Source organism: Mytilus trossulus, chromosome 3 (genome assembly GCF_036588685.1).
Source record: "Mytilus trossulus isolate FHL-02 chromosome 3, PNRI_Mtr1.1.1.hap1, whole genome shotgun sequence".
NCBI classification, from domain to species: Eukaryota; Metazoa; Mollusca; class Bivalvia; order Mytilida; family Mytilidae; genus Mytilus; species Mytilus trossulus.
Genome location: NC_086375.1, coordinates 20981919 through 21003350, shown reverse-complemented (window position 1 = coordinate 21003350; position 21432 = coordinate 20981919). Strand labels below are relative to the sequence as shown.

The following is a 21432-nucleotide window of genomic DNA, read 5'->3' as shown; positions in this document are numbered from 1 at the left end:
ATACTAATTTTTGCTTTTCAAACTCAGAGAGAGAAAAAATAACAGGAAAACAATGATTATGTGTGCTTAAATTCTTGACTTCAAAGTACAAGATTCATATATAAATTAAGTTGGGAATCATGTGTTCCCAGGCCCGTAGCCAGGAATTTCCAAAGGGGGGTTCGTTTGACTCTCAAACTGGACTTTAACAGTCACAATTCGAACAGAACATTGACTTTAACAGTGCTTATTTGTTTTCAAGGGGGGGTTCGTCCGAACCCCCCGAACCCCCCCCCCCTGGCTACGGGTATGTGTTCCTTACTTTAAATACTTCCGCGCCGCATTCAGAATTGACTCGATAACAATTTTGTTAAATCTAAATTTATTGTATGCACACCATTTTTTGTCTTCGAACAGTTGTGCGTACTATCAAGAAATCAATAATAAGGGACAATAAAATTGTTATCTACTTTTTTAAATAACATCAAGGATTTGTATAGTAACCTTGATAACACGAATATTATAAGAGACAGGACCTCGGACTTCGGGAGACAACCTTGCTTCGGAAAAATTTCCATGTTTGAATCCGACGTTGGTTCCAAAACTATTGTAAAAACTTGACTTCCTTTTGTAAGTCGAAGTATAATTTTTTTTCTCTCACAAATACATTGCAAAAAAATCCAGAAAGAACCAATATATGAATCAGAAATATTATATTGCATGAACTAATTAACATATGAAGTTCGACTCACAAATAATCTGCTCTGTCCATATCAAAATTATATCTTACTGTAGACATGACAGGGGCTAGAGACAGTAGAGTTAGAGGTTGATAAATGTAAACTAGTCTTTGAAGTATATTTTATTTTATATGCTTTGATATCTTGCTTCGTCAATGACGGGGAAAGAAGTAAAAATTGAATAATAATTCCACAAGACTGCATGATTATCTGAACTAAACAGTCAAGGGTCTAACTCAAATAAGTTATCATAGAAAAATAACATGCATGTTGTTACTACAGACACTTTCAAGAGTTGTCTACTCTTTTTCCCTTAATTTGTAATAACATATGTTCAATATATCATTTAATTTTTTTATCTTTAATGGGCATTTGGGAATTCTTAAAACTTTGCGCAGTAGTTTAATATATTATCTTAATAACTAATTTTCTAATTCCATTAATACAATTTTGATCAACCATGGTAAATCAATCAGACAAGGCCTTTATGGGCAAACTAAGCTATGATAACAAGGCTTAGGTTATTACAAGCATGAAACTTACGATATGAGAGTAAACGAGACACTGGGAATCTTGCGCAGTGCCTCATTGCAAGCTCTGATCATCATTTCTTACAATGAATGGAAATAAATCATTATGCAAGTCAGAGCAAATTCTTTAAAGAGATATAGAGAAACTGTAATAACACCTTTTAGTTATTGCAGAAATATAATTTCTGTAATAACATAGGTGTGCTATGCATGATAGGTAAACTATGAGTCGTTATATCTTGGCAAAGATTAGTATACATAAAGAAAATTATAATATTAATAGAAATAGTGAAAAATTTAACAAAATAAAGGTTGTATATTTTCCCTTTGAAACATGTAACATACATATGTTATTACAGTTTTTTGATATTTTAGCCCACAATAACAACATGTCTGGTATTTTTCTCTAATAACTTATTTAAGTAAGACCCTTGACTGCTAAAAAATGGATAGCTTTCTCTTGACCATGGCCCCAAAACGTTAAAGGGGTACTACATTTGTATCTCAATATAATGGGTATTATAATGTAAATCATTGTGAAGTTTTATCTGCACAATAGCTGAAATAAATTTCAAGAGAATACAGTTTCATCCAGATATGTGTCAAGTTATAATGGTGCAGTCTGATGTATTTGTGCACACAAGACTTCATTCAACTAACATGACAAATAAAACAAAAACAGTGATAATATTTGGTGAACACATTCATACAATTCTTTTATTTCTTTAAATCTTCTGTTTGTATGGTTTCAACATCAAGATTTGGTGTAATTTGTGTCAAAATTTAGAAAACTCTGTTCTTAAAACAGTACAAAAAAAATAGTACAGAAATTTATCTTGGGCGAATGAATACATAGTGATTTCAGTCTCTGTAGATAATTTTTGTATGTGGTTTACTTTCAGCATGTTTGTAAATATGATATAATATATCTGCATTTTTTTTTCTTCACTTTTAAGAAGAGACAGACATTTCCTTGACCAGATTACAGTAACACCATGCACATATGGTTACAACAAATTAGATTGTGAGGCAGGATAAGTAAGTTTTTATTACCTGGAGTTTTTCATTTTAGACACAATTATTTTTCGTTGTTTGTAAATTCATAGATAGATTATATATATGAAATTCACTTCAGATAGATAAATTACAAGTATATAAGATAAGATATTTTTTTTCCAATTAAAGGGCCCATGAAGAGCAACATGAGCAAAGAAATTTATTACAATGATTTTGATACGATATTGGTATCACGTTGGCGTCACCGTCTGCGTCATCGTTGGCGTCCAAAGACTTTTAGTTTTCACACTCTAACTTTAGTATAAGTAAATAGAAATCTATGAAATTCAAACACAAGGTTTATGACCTTAAAAGGAAGATTGGGATTGATTTTGGAAGATTTGGTGGGATCTTTGATATGCTGAATCTAACCATGTATTTAGATTTTGGATATTGGACCATTATAGGTAACATAAAAAAGAAGATGTGGTATGATTGCCAATGAGACAACTATCCACAAAAGACCAAAATGACACAAACATTAACAATTATAGGTCACTGTAAATGTCCAATTTAAATTTAATGTTTTTAAGTTTAAGTTCTTAGACCACATTCATTATGTGTCAGAAACCTGTGTTGTGTCAACTATTTAATCACAATCCAAATTCAGAGCTGTATCAAGCTTGAATGTGTGTCCATACTTGCCCCAATGTTCAGGGTTCAAACTTCGTGGTCATATAAAGCTGCACCCTACGGAGCATCTGGTTATAAGTGTTACAATAAATGTTGACACAAATCATAAATATGAATTTAACTATTTCTTAGATATTATTCTACAACCAGATCAGAGCCATATACATAAAAAAGGCATAACAATTTATCTTTTATATATCTATTATCAACAGGCAAATATTCTCAAAGTCTTAAATAAAACAATATCTATACTATATTGATAGTTTTCTCAGTTCTAAACATTTATTAATATAAATACATGTAGCAATGTTTTTCAATACCTCTAGGTTTTCTTGAATAAAAAGCCAATTAAATTAGGCACTTGTGCTTTACTTTTCAAATTTTTTACAACCTATGAAATATTATCTAAAATTCTTTTCTTAAAGAGTTATAAAGGGGACACTGACATATAAAATGTTCTTCATCTTCAACTTTATCTAAGGTGCATTTTTTACATAATCTTTGTGATTTATCTATATAGGTTTTAGCATCTATCTGTCTCTACTTTTAGGGGATGTGCACTTATTCTGATCTCGCACAGTGCTTGTTTATCTTTAAATTCTTTTAATTGCAGATATTTATCTGTACCAAAAAAATGTTTAATTGAAAAATAGGTCAAGATAAAATTGAGAATGGAAATGGGGAATGTGTCAAAGAGACAACAACCCGACCAAATAAAAAAACCAACAGCAGAAGGTCACCAACAGGTCTTCAATGTAGCGAGAAATTCCTGCACCGGAGGCGTCCTTCAGCTGGCCCCCAAACAAATATATACCAGTTCAGTGATAATGAACACCATACTAATTTCCAAATTGTACACAAGAAACTAAAATTAAAATAATACAAGACTAACAAAGGCCAGTTTACCTCTACCTGATTTAACAGTATTTTCTCTAAATTCATTCCAATGATTATGAAAACTTGTACATAATTTATTTTTTACTAAAATACATAAAAGGCCAACACTTACATATAATTTAAGTTTGGTAAGTCTAGTTCTGTCATTAAATAGTCAATACTAGAAAACCATTTAGGGATATTGTTTGCATGTAACTTTTAATTACAAATATATGCATCATATAATAAACCATCCTTTGTGTTCTCTAACCTATGAGCATATTTTAACATTACCAATAAAATCGAAATATATACCAATATATCTATACAAGTATTTAGGTTACAATTATCATTTTCATTTATTTACTTGAAACAATAAGTGAGATTCCAGGGAAACAATTCATGAAATTACAAGACTCATAACCTGAGTAAACTGCTGTAAAAACATGTTTTATCCCACCATCTTTAGACAATTTAAGATATTTCTGTACTCGAATACATAAGGTGCATTTTTGCAACAATAAATGAACCCCAATTCAAAGCAGAATAGATATTTCATTTATTTAAAATAAAGTATGTATTGGAAATTTGAACAGTTTCAAAAGTTTCATATTCTTTAACCTTAAAACTCCAAACAATATGAATTTGCAATTTTAAAATAATTTATTACATTTTTACATGACTTACAAGTAAGGCACCTACTGTCATGACTGTCATTGACTCACATTTAGCTTATTCTATACACTGTAAAAAAGCTTATCTTTCTAAAGAACTGCAGTAAAAATAGTAACTGCAACTGTCTGCGATATAGCATTTTCAGCATATTTAGTCCACATTATATCTAGATATGATTTGAATATTCTAACTATATTATTCTGTACATTGATTACTCTGATTACAGCTATTTACTGTAGTACCTTACAAGGAATGTCCTTCGATTTAAGCTTTTTGACCCTTGTGTCATCCCTTGACCTCATATAAGTAACGGAATCAAAGCTATTGGGCTTGAAATAGGTGTCTGACTGGTTCCATGACTATTAATGAAAATGCCATGTAATACACATAGTTATTTGTAAATATTTCAGTGGTAGGAAATGTTACGTTGGACTGTTGAATTGGAAGGTGGACCTAAAAGGGTTAACCATGCAGCTGTTGCTATTAGTGACAGAATATACAGTTTTGGGGGGTACTGTACAGGAGAAAACTATGAAACCACCACACCTATGGATGTCCACTTGTTGGATACAGGTATAGTTTATCAGCCTCATTTCAAACATTTTATTTGTGTATGAAGCTTGCATTGGTGTTCAGCAGCTATTAATCTATCAATTAGTTTTGGATGATTTGTTGTAAAATATAAATAAGAGAGCTGATGTAAGTGAATAGACTGTGCTTTTATTGGTGTACTTAATATCACTATAATATGACATATATAGATAGATATAATATTAGGAGATGTGCCAATGAGAACAACTCCATCTAAGTCATAATTATAGGTCAAAATACAGCCTTCAACAAGCCGTTATTGGTAAAGGTGACTTAGAGAACAGAAATAAATGCAACTGAATAAACAAGTTATTTCAAGTATTTTTAGTTAATGGTAAAAAAGCAAAAACAGTAAGCAGATTTATTGATGAAATAAACATCTGCTAATTAATATACTTTAGCACAACTAATGTCATGAATGTACACACCAGAAAGTGCAGATACCAATTTCCAAAGATCTTTGTGTTTTTTACTTTAGATGCAGCAATTAATTATGGTAGATGACACAGGAATGATAGATGGACATTGCAGTTATGTCTCTTTAAAATGTATTTTAAATTGCATTGTAAGCACTCCCACACCTACATTTCTTGTCAAAATGTTATGAAGTTTTTATCAAATGAATGTATAAGCAAGGTCATGAGGAATGCCCAACATTTATTTTTACAGGAGTTATGGCCCTTGAAAATTGGTGTACAAGATAAAAAGTTTAAAATAACAAAAAAAACCATTTTTTTTAGACATTGTCCTTAAACAGATAAAATGTATGCAGTGCTGGGTACATTTGTACATTGGGACCTCAATTCTTTTGTTTCTTTTGGTTCAAAATTTCACAGTAACTGAAAAAAAAAAATATATGTAAATATTCATAATTTTCTGCATTTATTAGTTTCCTTGAGGTGGAGATTAATACTATTAGAAGAACCAGATAATTTAACATCAATTCCATACCAGAGATATGGTCATACTGCTGTAGCTTATAATGAGAATGCTTACATCTGGGGAGGACGAAATGATAAAGATGGAGCTTGTAATATTTTGTATGGATTTAATAGCAGTAAGTATAAATGAAAAAAATAAAACAACAATGAATGCATAGACCACAATAACAATGAGATAAAGTGGGAAATATCCATGCATAAACAAACACATTGGCTTTAGCATTTGCCACTAATAGATACATCAAAAACTGAAAGTCTATTATTCATATATTCAACAAGGAATTAAAGAGATGATAACTTGACTGAAAATTATGATAGAAAGACATATATGCAGTAGGAGCAAATATCTTATATTGGAACATACATAAAGTTAGCTCACTGAAATGAGGATGTAATATTCTGTGCTTCTCATATTTGTTGGATGTTTTGTAAAATTTACACCCTCTCAGTGATGGTGACAGTCTATTGCATGAAAGTTTTTAAGATGAATCACTAATCATAAGTCAATGGTATTTGGTATGCAGTTGTATTAAGGTTTATTGAATTTAAAAGTTAACTATCTATAGTTTAAATGTGGTAGTTTCTGTTTAGATCAGTTTAAAGGGAACCATGTATGTTAATTCAATTATATTTGGTGTTGAGTTGTATGAGCTTAAATGGCATTTCTCAATTCAACTGAGGTTATTTGGTCCTACACCTTCGGTTATGGTTTGATAGTGACTTGGAATGTTTTGCATATTTATGTATTGGATGTTAAAGTACTGTCATTTTATTGGGGAAAGACGGCATCAAGCCGTCAATTCCCTAATGTGGTTGGCCAGAGTTCCATGCCCTCACGTCAATCAGTTTGTTTTAATAGTTTGGAAATCCCCTCACAATGTCATACTGAAATTGATGATAAGGAGAACAGATTGACTTTAAACACTTTTTTTACACGTTAACTTTCTGTTTCTCATTAAATTATTGTATATTAAATAAAATGTTGCTTTTTGTAGTTTATACCTATTGAGATTGGGGAGAACAACTGCAGTTTTCATCCTTTCTGTAAAGTTATGTTTTTAGAATCTTTCTCCAATTTAGGAGCACCTTAATTGATGAATAATTACCAACTAAAATGAAAGTTAATGTATCTGAACACTAAAAATGTGACATTAAGTATATGCCCGAAGGGCCAAATGAGCTTTTCTCATTACTTGGCGTCCGTTGGCGTCCGTCATCGTCGTCCGTCGTCGTCGTTAACATTTTACATTTTGAACTTCTTCTAGAGAACCACTGAATGGAATAAAACCAAACATGGCAGGAATGTTCCTTATGAGGTGCTGACCAAGTGTTGTTACTTTGTAGCCAATCCATCATCCAAGATGGCCGCCAGCGGGGACTTAATTTAACATAGGACCCTATGGGAAATGCATACAAATGACTTCTTCTAGAGAACCACTGAATGGAATAAAACCAAACATGGCATGAATGTTCCTGATGAGGTGCTGACCAAGTGTTGTTACTGTGTAGCCGATCCATCATCCAAGATGGCTCCCAGCGGGGGACTTAGTTTAACATAGGACCCTATGGGAAATGCATACAAATGACTTCTTCTAGAGAACCACTGAATGGAATAAAACCAAACATGGCATGAATGTACCTTATGAGGTGCTGACCAAGTGTTGTTACTTTGTAGCCTATCCATCATCCAAGATGGCTCCCAGCGGGTGACTTAGTATAACATAGGACCCTATGGGAAATGCATACAAATGACTTCTTCTAGAGAACCACTGAATGGAATAAAACCAAACATGGAATGAATGTTCCTTATGAGGTGCTGACCAAGTGTTGTTACTTTGTAGCCGATCCATCATCCAAGATGGCCACCAGCGGGGGACTTAGTTTAACATAGGACCCTATGGGAAATGCATACAAATGACTTCTCCTAGAGAATCACTGAATGGAATAAACCAAACATGGCATGAATGTTCCTTATGAGGTGCTGACCAAGTGTTGTTACTTTGTAGCTTATCCATCATCCAAGATGGCCGCCAGGGGGGGGACTTAATTTAAGATAGGACCCTATGGAAATGCATACAAATGACTTCTTCTAGAGAACCACTGAATTGATGAAACCAAACATGGCATGAATGAACCTTATGATGTGTTGACCAAGTGTTGTTACTTTGTAGCTGATCCATTATCCAAGATTGCCACCAGCAGGGGCTTAGTTTAACATAGGACCCTATGGGAAATACATACAAATTTCATCTTTTAGAGAACCATTGAATTGAATCAAAACCAAACATAGCATAAATGTTCCATTCCGGATGAGGTGCTGGCAAAGTGTTTTTACTTGGTAGCCAAATTTTATCTTTTTTTATATGATTTCAAAAACCCATGTAGAGTCAGGTGAGCGATACAGGCTCTTGAGAGCCTCTAGTTTGAAATATTGCTTTTTGAAGTTTAAAGCTATTTATTCATGAATTTTACACAAATATCAAAATGTGGGATCTGGAAACAAACTTCACAAAGTTTATATCAATCATATTGGATTTTATAAGTTCATGTATCCCTGTGATGAGAGTTGTAACTGGGAACTTTATCAATGAAAAATTAAAACCATGAAAACAATAGATTTTTCAGTCCTCACTTTCTTGAGAAAAAGTTAAAAAAAATCTTGAGAGTACTGTCACTAAAAATCGAGAATGGTCTAAGCCTGCCATTCAGTGGTACATAATTAAAATTCTAAAATATATTGTAGAAGTTGTTAAATTCAATTGAATTTTAGATAATTAACTCCCAACTTTAATCAAATGTTTTGATTTAGAAGGTGCAGATCTCATTGGTCCAAATTGTCTCTATGATAATTTTTGACTAAGGAAATGAAATAACAATGAACAACAATAGTTTCATTATTGTCAAACTTTCTATATGTTCTAGCTGTTCTTTTGCTCATTCTTTGTATGTAGACTATCAAAAGATACCCCCAAAAAATAGAAACAACGGCCGTCTTTTCCCTCAGAGTTTTCACCTCTTTGATTTTATACTTTTACTACATATGGTCTAGAAATTTGACAAGTCAAAAAAAGATGCAAGGTGTGGTGATTTTGAACTTTTTAAACTTGTTTAACACAAAACAACCAACTCCTTACTCATCTTCAAAGAAAAAAATATATGCAAACAACAACTATCACATTTTAAAGTGTCCAGATCAATAGTACTAACATATAAATGTGAAAAATATATATAATTTTAGTTTACTCTGTTTGCAACTTCAGGGCCCAAAAAATGTAATTTTTCGACATTGTACCTATTCTCTGATATGTAATTTATTTATTTAAAGAACCGTACACTATTCTATTGAAAAGCCCTGATAAGAGATCCTATTTCAAGTTCAATGAGGTTTTACAGTTTTAATGGCAATTCCATTCTATTGTAAAAACATGTTATTATTTTTAGGTAAACCCCAAATGTAGATGTTATTATCTATGATGTTTTTATTTCAGATACACATGTATGGTTTAGGCCAGATGTGTGTGGTTCTATTCCAAATGCCAGAGATGGTCATTCTGCCTGTGTTATTAACCATAAGATGTATGTCTTTGGAGGATATGAAGAAGAGGTAATACATTTAGCTTATTGCTTCCTGACAACGATATGGTTGTGAAATACCATGCCCAACTTGTCCAGCTTGTACCTTAATCTTCTGGACAATTAAATATGACAAAGCTATTTGGTGTTGACAAGCTATTTATGTAATAGCAAAACCAGAATGAAAAAGCAAAAAACTCTGAGGGAAATAGATTTATTAATAGTACTTTTCCTTGGACAAGTGAAGAGTTTTGATATTTCAACATCCCTGTATGTGTTGTTCAAAGATTTTGAGAAAATACATCTTGTATTTGTTTGCTACATGTATGTCTCTGACGTGAAAAACTGTGATCTTTCATTGTTTATAGTGCCAAGATATACTTTTAAAAACTCCTATAGACTTTGAAAATTAATCCACAGTTGGTCTTTCCTCATCTATTTTTGTAGCATTTTCCAAATTTCCTAAAAATACCCCTTGCTGATTTCAACTGTATTCTAATAAACCAATTTTTGTTTGACCAAATTTAAATCAAGTATGGGGATGGAATTTTGTCCTTCAACATATTCATATAAGGGATAATGGTTGAAGAAATTGTACAGCATTGGCTTATAAAAAGACTACATTGAGATGATTTAAGGGAACTAGTGTTGTCAACGGTTAACCGGTTAACCGGTCGAACGACCGAATACCGAATACCAAAAACGCTAACCGGTTAACCGGGCTTTTTTCAATTTTGATAGTTTTGATATAAATTTGCATGGAAATCATTAAATAGTTATGTTTTATTTAAAAATTGTCGTCGTGGTTATTATTTGACAGATCAATTGTCCAGTATATTGATTGCTATTGTTGATCCTAAATACATAAAATTGATTAGAGCTCGGGGCAAGACCTTAAAGAAACATGATTGGTAAACATGTTTTTTTAACAATAACTTTAAATCAAAGATGCGATTAAATTTTACTAATTAGTCCATTACTTCGTTTTTGATCTAATATTGTGTAAACCAACATCTTAATGTGCAACATCCGTAGTGCAAGGTTTAATCTTACTTTAAACGAAATGCTACCTCAAAAATTATGAAATGCAAACCAATGTGAATGTACTCAAGGTATACGTGATAGTATGAGTAACATGCCTAAAGAAACAAGCAAACAAAGTAAAGAAACAGGTCGTATGGTGACCTTTAGATGTTAATTTCTGTGTCATTGTGACCTCTTATGGAGAATTGTTTCATTGGCAATCATATCAAATCTTCTTTTTTTTTTTATAATTTATCATTTCAAATTGAAACACTCCATATTATTTTCGAAGACAACAAGAGAAAATTAAACAATGATCGGTTTCAGACAAATTCCATTCTACGAGATCAAGACGTTTTTTTGTATATTTTTTCAATCTTAAGTTGGTACATGTTCTGTAGTTGATACGTTGTATTTGTTTATTAAAAGTCAAACTTCGCCAAGAATCCTCACAAACAAGCCTTATAATGCCAAAGGACAAACTTCAATTCTTTAATCTTAATATTATGACTTGGATGAAAGGTTGTCAAATGTACACTCATACCACATCTTATAACTATTTGTACATGTAGGGTTCTATTGTTAAGGTATTCAAACGACATTTTAAACTACCGGTTAACCGGTTAATCGGTCGAACGATTATCCGAGTAACCGGTTAGGCAAAAGTGTACGATTTGACAACACTAAAGGGAACAGAATAAATATTAAAAATGTCACTATGAAAGAGGACAACTTGAGGACCATTTCATGATAGAATTGACATTGTTTAAATGATGAATTGGACTGTGTATTTAAATCAAAATTTTACATTTCTTTAACCTCATTTATTCTGTGTCAAAAACCTATGTCTGTGTGAAATATTTAATCACAATTCGAATTCTGAGCTGTATCAAGTTTAAATGTAGTGTCTATACTTGCACCATCCTTTCAGGGTTGAACATTTGTGGTCGTATCAAGCTGTGCCCTTGAGCATTTTATTTAATCTAGTTTTCCTGATATTGAAAAGAAGACATACCAATCACTGAAATTTGGATTGCAAGATTTTTTTTTACTACACACTACTACATTGTGTAAATTGACATATTTCAGTTTGCTTTTTATTTTCTATTTTTAGGAAACCTTATTAAAAATTATAATTAGAGACAAAAATAGCTGATATAATAATTAATTAGTTTTTCTCCTATATCTTTTTTTCCAGACAGACAGATTTTCAAATGAGATTTATGCTTTAGATTTTTCCACTTTTTCTTGGTCACTGATTGTACCTTCAAATGTAAGTATACATTAAGTTTATAGTTGTTGTTTTTTGTTACTTCTTTTACTGCTTCAACAGTGTCACTTTTACTATGAATTATCTCCTGGAAGTTGACATGCACACCATTTTTTCCAAAGGTTACGGTAATTACTTTGACCGCTACCCAACTGTATTCATAATATTGTTGTTGATGAGTGGAAACGACTACAAGTAAAGAATTTGGCCATGGGTAACTAATTTACTGTTTATTGAAAATATCTTCTTGTAATTTTTTTTCAGATAGCTTACTGAAAATGTACATTGCAAATCATATGGTTAACCAATTCAACTTGATTTCTTTCAAAGAAATTTCATCTTGAAAAGTAATACACAGTATTGAGAATTCACCACATAATGTACTTTTGGTTCTAGATCTTTACAAAAAATCATATCATATCATATGATCAATAAAGGTTCAAAATCTTTAATAGGGCATTCTATTATTCGTATAAAGTATCAACAATATCATAATAGCCAATTGCCAACTCTGAGGCATTTCTAAAGTATTTGTGCTTATAAATAAAAATGCATAGTTATATGGTTTATTTCCAGGGTGAACCAGCACGTTGGAGAGATTTTCACACTGCTACTGGAATTGGACATCTGATGTATATTTTTGGTGGTAGAAGTGATCATGGAGGCAATGTGTATACTAACAATGAGATTTATTGTAATAAATTACAAATTTTTGACACTTTAAATAGGACATGGATAGAACCAGAAACCACCGGTGTATTACCTATTGGACGAAGAAGTCATTCTGCTTGTAAGTATTACATTATTATTGTGGACAATTATTCATTATCCCTAGTGATCTATCTAGATGCATGAACAGAACAGAGTACTTCACACTTCATCCAGTATTTTTAGTGTTTAAGAAATGCACATAGCTAAGTGCACTCTCAGTTTCCATTTTAAGGGATAAAATAGAGAATGAAAATGGGGAATGTGTCAAGGAGACAACAACCTGGCAAAAGAGACAACAAGCCAGAGAGCAGAAAACAAATGAAGGCCACCAATGGGTCTTCAACACAGTGAGAAAATCCAGCACCAGAGTTGGGATTCAGCTGGGCCCTAAAGAGAAATGATGATAAAATGATAGTCTTTTCATTGGCTGGTTGTTATACCTCTATCTGTCCATTGTCTGTATGAGCAGTTTTATGTTGACTTTTTATACAGTGTGATGTGTTTTCAAATTTAAAAATATAAAAAAAAACGGTTAACCAGACGTTATTCAATTTTGATAGATTTAATATGAATTCTTATTGAAATACTAAAATAGTTATGTTTTCCTTTTAAATTGTTGTTGTGTTAATTAATTTGACAGATCAATTTTCCAGTATATTGATTGCTATTGTTAATCTAAAAATATAAAATTAGTTAGAACTTGGTTATCTGCTCGGGGCAAGATTTTAAGGAAACATAATTAGTATACATGTTTTTTTAACAGTAACTTTTAATCAGTAATACGCTTAAATTTTACGATTTTCTTCATTAATTCATTTTTGTTCTTATATTGTGTAGACCTACATCTGAATGTAAAATCTCCTTTGTGCAAGGCTTTGTCATACTTTATATGAATTACGAAATGCTTACTCAAAAATTGTTGAATGCAAACCAATGTTAATGTAATCAATGTATACTTGATAGTACGAGTAACAGGCTTAATCATTTCAAATTGAAACACTCCACATTATGTTTGGAGAGAACAAGAAAAAATGAAAGAATCATTGGTTTCAGACATATTAAATTCTGCGAGATCAAGAAGGTTTTTTAAAAATGTTCAATCTGACTAGTTAGTACAAACGTCGTAGTTGATATGGTGTATTTCAGTAATAAAATTCAAATTTCGCCAGGAATCTTCACAGACAAGCCTTATAATACCAAAAGACAAACTTCAATTCATCATATTATAAAACCATAAATGTATGACTTGGATGGAAGGTTTTCAAATTGACACTCATACCACATCTTTTTATATCTGTGTGTAGGGTACTATAGATAAGTCCTTCAAACATCAACTTAAACTACCGGTTAACCGGTAATCGGTCGAACGATTATCCGAGTAACCGGTTAGGCAAAAGTTAACAACTTGACAACACTAATTATAATTAAGTAGCTCACAGTTTAACCTGTTTATTATCATTTCCTTTTTGTCAAACCAATATCCTAGCATCTTTAATTTATTTGACTATTTTATATAAAAAAATCCAGAAGAATTGACGTCATGTGCTTGAAACTTATTGTGTATATTACAGTTGTGTACAGGGGTTACCTGTATATATTTGGTGGCTACAATGGCAAATTTGACTACCACTTCAGAGATGTTCTTAGATTTGATCCTGGTGAGTTAACTTAATACTGATTTCGTCAATTTTCATCAAACTTATGGAGGCATGTGATGCTTTAAACAACAAGATCATTTAACTTTTATTGAAGCAAATGTGCAAATTACCTCATTTTTAGATCACCTTTCCTAAAAGGAAATGTGAGCTTTTGCCATCACTTGGCGTCTGTCGTCGTCGTCTGTACGTCAATGTAAACTATTTCAAAGATCTTCTCCTCTGAAAATACTGAACCAATTAAAACCAACCTTTAGCTGAATGATCCTTAGGGTATCTAGAATAAAGACTGTGTTTTATTTTCCATTATGTGAAAAAACATGGCCACCATGGCTAAAAATAGAACATAGGGGTCAAATGCAGTTTTTGGCTTATATAAAAAATGAAAGCATTTAGAGCAAATCTGTCATGGGATATAAATGTTCATTAGGTCAAGATCTATCAGCCCTGAAATTTTCAGATGAATCAAACAACCCATTGTTGGGTTGCTGCCACTTAATTGGTAATTTTAAGGAAATTTTACAGTTTTTGGTCATTATCTTGAATATTATTATAGATAAAGATAAACTGTAAACAGCAAAAATGATCAGCAAAGTAAGATCTACAAATAAGTTTTATATGACTAAAACTGTCAATTGATCCCTTAAGGGGTTAATGTCCTTTAATGACAATTTTTCACAATTTGTTCATCATATTTGCTAACTTTAAAAAATCCTCTCCTCTAAAACTACTCAATTAAATTCAACCAAACTTCAACTGAATGATCAGTAGGGTGTATAAAATGAAGTTTGTGTTTTATTTTCTATTTTGTCAAAAAAACATGGCCGTCATGGCTAAAAATAGAACACAGGGTAAAATGCAGTTTTTGGCTTATATCTCAAAAACTCCAGCATTTAGAGCAAATAAGACAAGAAGTTAAAGTATTTATTAGGTCAAGGTCTACCTGTCCTAAAATTTTCAGCCGAATTGGGTAACTGGTTTTTCAGGTATAATGCCCTTGAATTAATGATTTTAAAGAAATTTTGCAGATTTTGGTTATTATCTTGAATATTATTATAGATACAGATAAACTGTTAATAGCAAAAATGTTAAGCAAAGTAAGATCTACAAATAAGTCAATTTGACCAAAATTGTCAATTAACCCCTTAAGGAGTTAATGTCCTTTAATGACAATTTTTCACAATTTGTTCATCATGTTGACTTACTTTAAAAAATCTTCTCCTTTGAAACTGCTGTATCAATTTCAGCCAAACTTAGGCTAAATGAGTTTCAGAGTATCTAGTATAAATTTTATATTTTATTTCCTTGTATGTCAAGAAACTGGCTGAAATAGAACATAGGAGAAAATGATTTATTTTTTTTTGCTTTTGAAGAAAATAGGACGATTCAAAGAACATTTAAATAAATTGAAAAGCCAAAATAATCATTGATGAGAGATTTAACCCAAAACATTAAGGTGAGCGATTAAGGCTCTTGAGAGCCTCTTGTTTTAAAGTAGCATATCTGAAATAGTACAAGTAATTGATTTATGATAACCTCAGAAAATTGATTATTTAAAGTATATTAAGTTTAGTGTTACAAATGAAGATTGCTTTGCTTTATTTTTTATTGTATTACATGTAATATTTACAGTGCATCTGCATTGGTCTATGGTCAAACTAAAAGGTAAAGGTCCATGTGCTCGGAGACGACAATGTTGTTGTGTGATAGGAAACAAAGTCTTTCTGTTTGGTGGTACTAGGTATGATTATCATTTAAATATTTTGAAACTTTAAAGAAACAGTTATTATTTTACAATTATTTCAATTCATCCTTTCATTAATTAATCAATGATAAACAAATTGAAATCATTAAGGTTCTAGTCATAAACTACATAATGCTACCAACATATTTTGAGTGTAAAAAGGTATATCCTAACAATTAATCATTGGCTATTTAAAACATTTCAACCATCTTTTCTACCTTTACATTCTTTAGAGCCTGTCTGTGGCCGTAGTATGAAATTACCAAAGCTATCCATGATTTATGTATAAACAATTTGATTTTTACAACTGTCAGTTTTTAAATTGCCTCTGTCACAGTCTTAATAGAATTTACTTCTAACAATATAATATGACACAGAGAAGTAGTTTATACTGCAAAACAACAATCATAAAAAAATGAAAACACATCTGAAGATCAGTCTTTAAGTCATGTAAATGTTTTCAATAAGGCCAGTTTAAAGCTTACACTATCATATTTTATTACAGTCCATCTGTGAAACCTGCCATACCTAATCAAAACAATGATTCAGATTTAACTGATCACTCTGATCTCCATGTATTAGACTTTGGTAAGTATAAAAACTTCACAATTGTTTTGTATATGATTTTAACTACTGGTACTTTTTTTTACACTTGATTGTTGTAATTGATAAGTTATGGTCAAAATGATGAAAAACAGGTATATATTATTAAGACATATAAAGTATAAATCAAAAATAATATTGCCAGGTCAAATGCTTACAATGTCACAACACTAAAATGGGGTTTTGAGAACAGCTTAGCATGGTTATAAAAGTGTAGGGCAGACAGATTAATGTTGACACATTTCATTAAATATGCAACAAATTTCAAACTTTATAAACTATATATATATTTTGATTGGAAAATTGTTTTTTTTGTAGCACCAACATTGAAAACCTTGTGTCAGATTGCAGTTGTAGACAACAAAATAAAAACAGATTGTTTACCACAGGTTCTCCAGTAAGTTACAATTATCTACATAAGAAAATGTATAAAAATAAGCGGTAAGAATTAAATTTTTGAAATAATTTGGTCATTAAAGAAATTCTCAGTAAACCAAATTTTAATTCATCTACCTAGAAATGGTGAACAAGAATCATTATCATTTGTTAAGATTTCCTAGAAATTAGTTAAACAACTTTCTTTGCGTGCTTTCAAATTTTCATATATCAGGAAATACATAATTAAGCACCTTCCTTACTTGCATGCAAGACTCAGGAGTGGGACTGTGGAATAATTCAGGGTATAACTTAACAACTTAGTTTATACTTTTTTCATTGGAAAAATCTTAAAGAGTGATAGACATGTAGTTTTACTGTTGGCATGGTGTGAGGTAAGGGCTGATTATCATTGCAAAGAATATACTTCAGTTTGAACTCCCATTAGTTTAGCGTGTCACTAATGATAGGAGTGCTAATCAGGAGCCATAGAAGTTGCCAGATGTTTTCAAATATAAGTAAGATGTACTCAATGTACAGACAAGTGATCAGAGTTTTGTATTACACTTACAAAAGTGTCCTTGATGATAATATTTAGTCTTGTTACCTTCACAAAAAGTATCTGACATGAAATTATGGCAAATATAAAATAAATAAATTATCATCACTGTATTATCTCACAGTTTCTGTATACATGTACTTGTTTCATATGACTTCAAGCTCTGTTTTGTAATTCATTGCAACTGACAGACTTCTTTCACAGCAGGGGAGATAACTGATTGTGTAAACTCCTGGGGGTCTTTTAAAATCTTTTAAATTTCTTTCAAATTAGTTATTACAGTTGTATTATGGAAGAAGAAAAACATTCATACATTTTGTATTATTATTTTTTCCAGATGGGAGATTGCTGCAATGACTACAAACAATACTATATCAAGTGCTAGACCCAGCAACACAAATGGATGAGTGAATATTCAGTAAACACCTTGCATTTATCATTGCATTACCTAAGCTTGTGTTAGAGGAATTGTGATGTTTGTGTTCAGTGACAAGTATATGTGTTACACAGAAATTACTTATTTGTCAATCAATTGTTATTGCAACCAGTCAGGATGAGGGCTAGTATTGTTTGATGATAAAATCAGTATTGGTGAGGGGAAACCCATTGATCTTAGGAACTTTACCCAGATTTTACATATTAGACAAATTTGTTAAAGCTATCGATTCAATATTGATATAGAATTTACCATTGAAACACTTGCAAGAAAACTGGTTAACATGATATAATGGCTTATGAATATTTACCAAAAAATATCATAAATAGTTCTCATCATCAATAATTTACATGTTTGCTTCTATTGCCATAGTGAGTGAGTCTCAGTGAAACCGTCTCTCTTTAAAGCATTAACAATATATGTCTCATCCAGTTGAAGTATTACCTGTAGATAAATACATAAAGATTTTGATTTCATGAATGTTTGAACTGTTTCAATTATTTACTTCAAGTGCTGATTTTTTTTTAAATTTTTTAAATGTTTATTTATAGTGTTTCTTCGACTTTGATTGCCCACTTGTATTTTCTTTCCGTTTTCACTGAACCTGTGCATTTAATTAATTGTAATAAATCATTCTTCATTTTTGTAACAAGTATGAAAATGTATTTTTGTGAGAATATTTTTGTCAGGACAGTGAGGTCTCTTTTCTACTTTGCTAAAGGAGTAATTACCATGACATTATTTTTATATCTTTTACATTTTTCTTTCTAATATATGAAGTTAAAAATGATTATAAATTAAAATAAATAATTTACCTTGCAACTGTGTTCTTCAGTGCTGTAATCTAGAATTATCAGCATCTTGAAAAGAATTATCCATCCACTGCTATTCTAGTGCACTAGCAGTGAGTTATGAGCTGGTACTGGTTTGAAAGCAGCAATTTACGTGTTGTTACCTTCGCTTTGTTTTTTTAAATATCTGTCATGATAATGTATTAATATGTTTATATATGCCCCCGCCCTAATTTCAACTGTGATAATGTCATAATTTATTCCTAAATGTAATTTTTGTTTGGACCGTGTAAGGTGGATTTGGCTATTATTTTAGGTATTTTTATTGTAATAAAACTCTTCATATACATTCTCGGCTTTGAAAGTTCCTGATGAGGGTAAATCCAGAAAATAGCTTTGAGTGCATATTGTGTTGAATTAATTTTTTAATCACACTGGCAGGTGTTTTGTTTTCTTATTCAACAGTTGTTATATCTTTAATTAAGAGGTCATCTAAAACTGTCAACATTTTTCACCAGTAAGCACAGGAATTTCAACCATTCACACTTTTGGAATGCCAACAACACAAGAAACCTGATTATCATAAGTTTTGACATCAAGAAATAATTCAGGATATGTATTACCATTATTGATAATTTTTGTTCAAATTTAAAACTTGAAGAAACCTTTTTTTTGCTATAAACATTTGACTTATTACACAAAATAGAAGTGCTGATGGACTGACAGACCCTTATTATATATGTAGATATTTTTTTTCGATGAGGTAATAAGTATTTGATAATAAAACTTTTTGAAATCTACATCAAATTTTGTTTACATTCTTTGCTGTGATATATTTTTTTTTAATTATGTATGTTAACATTAATATCAACAATATACAGAACTATCATGTTATTAATTATGCTAATGGAAATGTTTATTTTTTTCATCAAATGTGAAGGTAATATAAAGATAACTAAGTTTTTATTGAAGGTACATGTTCTTGAATATTTTTTTTTAAGGAAGTAATCAAAAGTCTTTGAAGCATCATTTTCACACAAAGATCTACCAGGGTAGTTAGACAATTATGATTTGAGAAATTTTTAAATGCTGTTTCAGGTTAAAGTGAAATAATATGCAAGAAATTAAAAATATAATAATAGTTATACATGTATATCTTCGATTACATATTTTATGTACTAAAATATTTAATAAGTTTGGATCTTCTTACTTTCAATTAAATATACTTGATCTAATGTGTTATTATATTTATATAAGGCCAAGCTGTGGCTGAGGGTCTGAAGTTTCAGGGGAGTTAACTCTGTTGACTCACATATTCTGCAAGTTGGTCATGAGGCTTATGAACCCATATCTGAATTTTCAAAAGGCTCCCAAGATCTTCCTATGTTTGTTTTCAAGATAGTAGCAAAACTTTACCAATAATTCTGTTTAGATGAAAATATGTGGTCACAGTCACATGAAACCTACAAAAATGTGCAAGGGACATCATTATTCTATAAAGAAGTTTATATTTTCATTATTTATACTCTATAAAGGTTTAAATATTTCATTCATGTTGACCATGACTTCTATGAAGATTTTGTATTTCGACTCCAATTGTCACCATGAATATAGTTATCAGACAATTGTGTCCTAAGTGTTTAAGAAAACTAGAACTTTGTTGAAGACTTCTGACTATAAGTGAGAACAATCATGTGGTAACGTGCTTTGCACAAACCTTTTTTTTTTGGTAACTTGGTAACAATGTGCTCAAGAGTAAAAAACTTCCTAGAATGACATGAGTTTTGGTCACCATTTTTATATGACCGCAAAAATTGAAAATTTTTTGGTCGTATATTGGTATCATGTTGGCGTCGTCAGCGTCAAAAGACTTTCGGTTTTCACACTATAACTTTTGTATAAGAAAATAGAAATCTATGAAATTTAAACACAAGGTTTATGACCAAAATAGGAAGGTTGGGATTGATTTTGGAAGTGTTGGTCCCAACAGTTTGGGAATTAGGGGCCAAAAAAGGGCCCAAATAAGCATTATCTTGGTTTTCACACAATAACTTAAGTACAAGTAAATAGAAATCAATGAAATTTAAACACAATGTTTATGAACACATAAGGAAGGTTAGGATTGATTTTGTGAGTTGAAGTCCCAACAGTTCAGGAATTAAGGACCAAAAAGGGGCCCAAATAAGCATTTTTCTTGGTTTTTGCACCATAACTTTAGTAATACATTTGTAGTGAATCGAAATCTATGAAATTTAAACACAAGGTTAATGACCATAAAAGGAAGGTTCGGATTGATTTTGGGAATTTTGGTCCCAACAGTTAAGGAGTAAGGGGCCCAAAGGGTCCAAAATTAAACTTTGTTTGATTTCATCAAAAATTAAATAATTGGGGTTCATTGATATGCCAAATCTAAATGTGTATGTAGATTCTTAATTTTTGGTCCCGTTTTCAAATTGGTCTACATTAAGGTCCAAAGGGTCCAAAATTAAATAAGTTTGATTTTAACAAAAATTGAATTCTTGGGGTTCTTTGATATGCTGATTCTAAACATGTACTTAGATTTTTGATTATTGGCCCAGTTTTAAAGTTGTTCCAAATTGGGGTCCAAAATTAAAATTTGTTTGATTTCAACAGAAATTGTATATATGGGGTTCTTTGATATATGCATAAT

At 31.2% G+C, this 21432-nt stretch overlaps 1 protein-coding gene across 1 annotated transcript; it reads left to right on the top strand.

Moving 5' to 3' along the window:
- The first annotated feature begins 574 nt into the window (after positions 1-574).
- On the top strand, positions 575-19996 carry LOC134710353 (kelch domain-containing protein 3-like). Its single transcript, XM_063570698.1, has 12 exons — positions 575-609; positions 2206-2287; positions 4900-5062; positions 5970-6137; positions 9510-9625; positions 11816-11890; positions 12464-12677; positions 14170-14256; positions 15886-15994; positions 16503-16585; positions 16919-16997; positions 17872-19996. Exons 3-12 carry the CDS (start codon positions 4909-4911, stop codon positions 17939-17941), a joined length of 1155 nt encoding a protein of 384 aa, XP_063426768.1. The 5' UTR covers positions 575-609; positions 2206-2287; positions 4900-4908; the 3' UTR covers positions 17942-19996.
- Positions 19997-21432: the final 1436 nt, after the last annotated feature.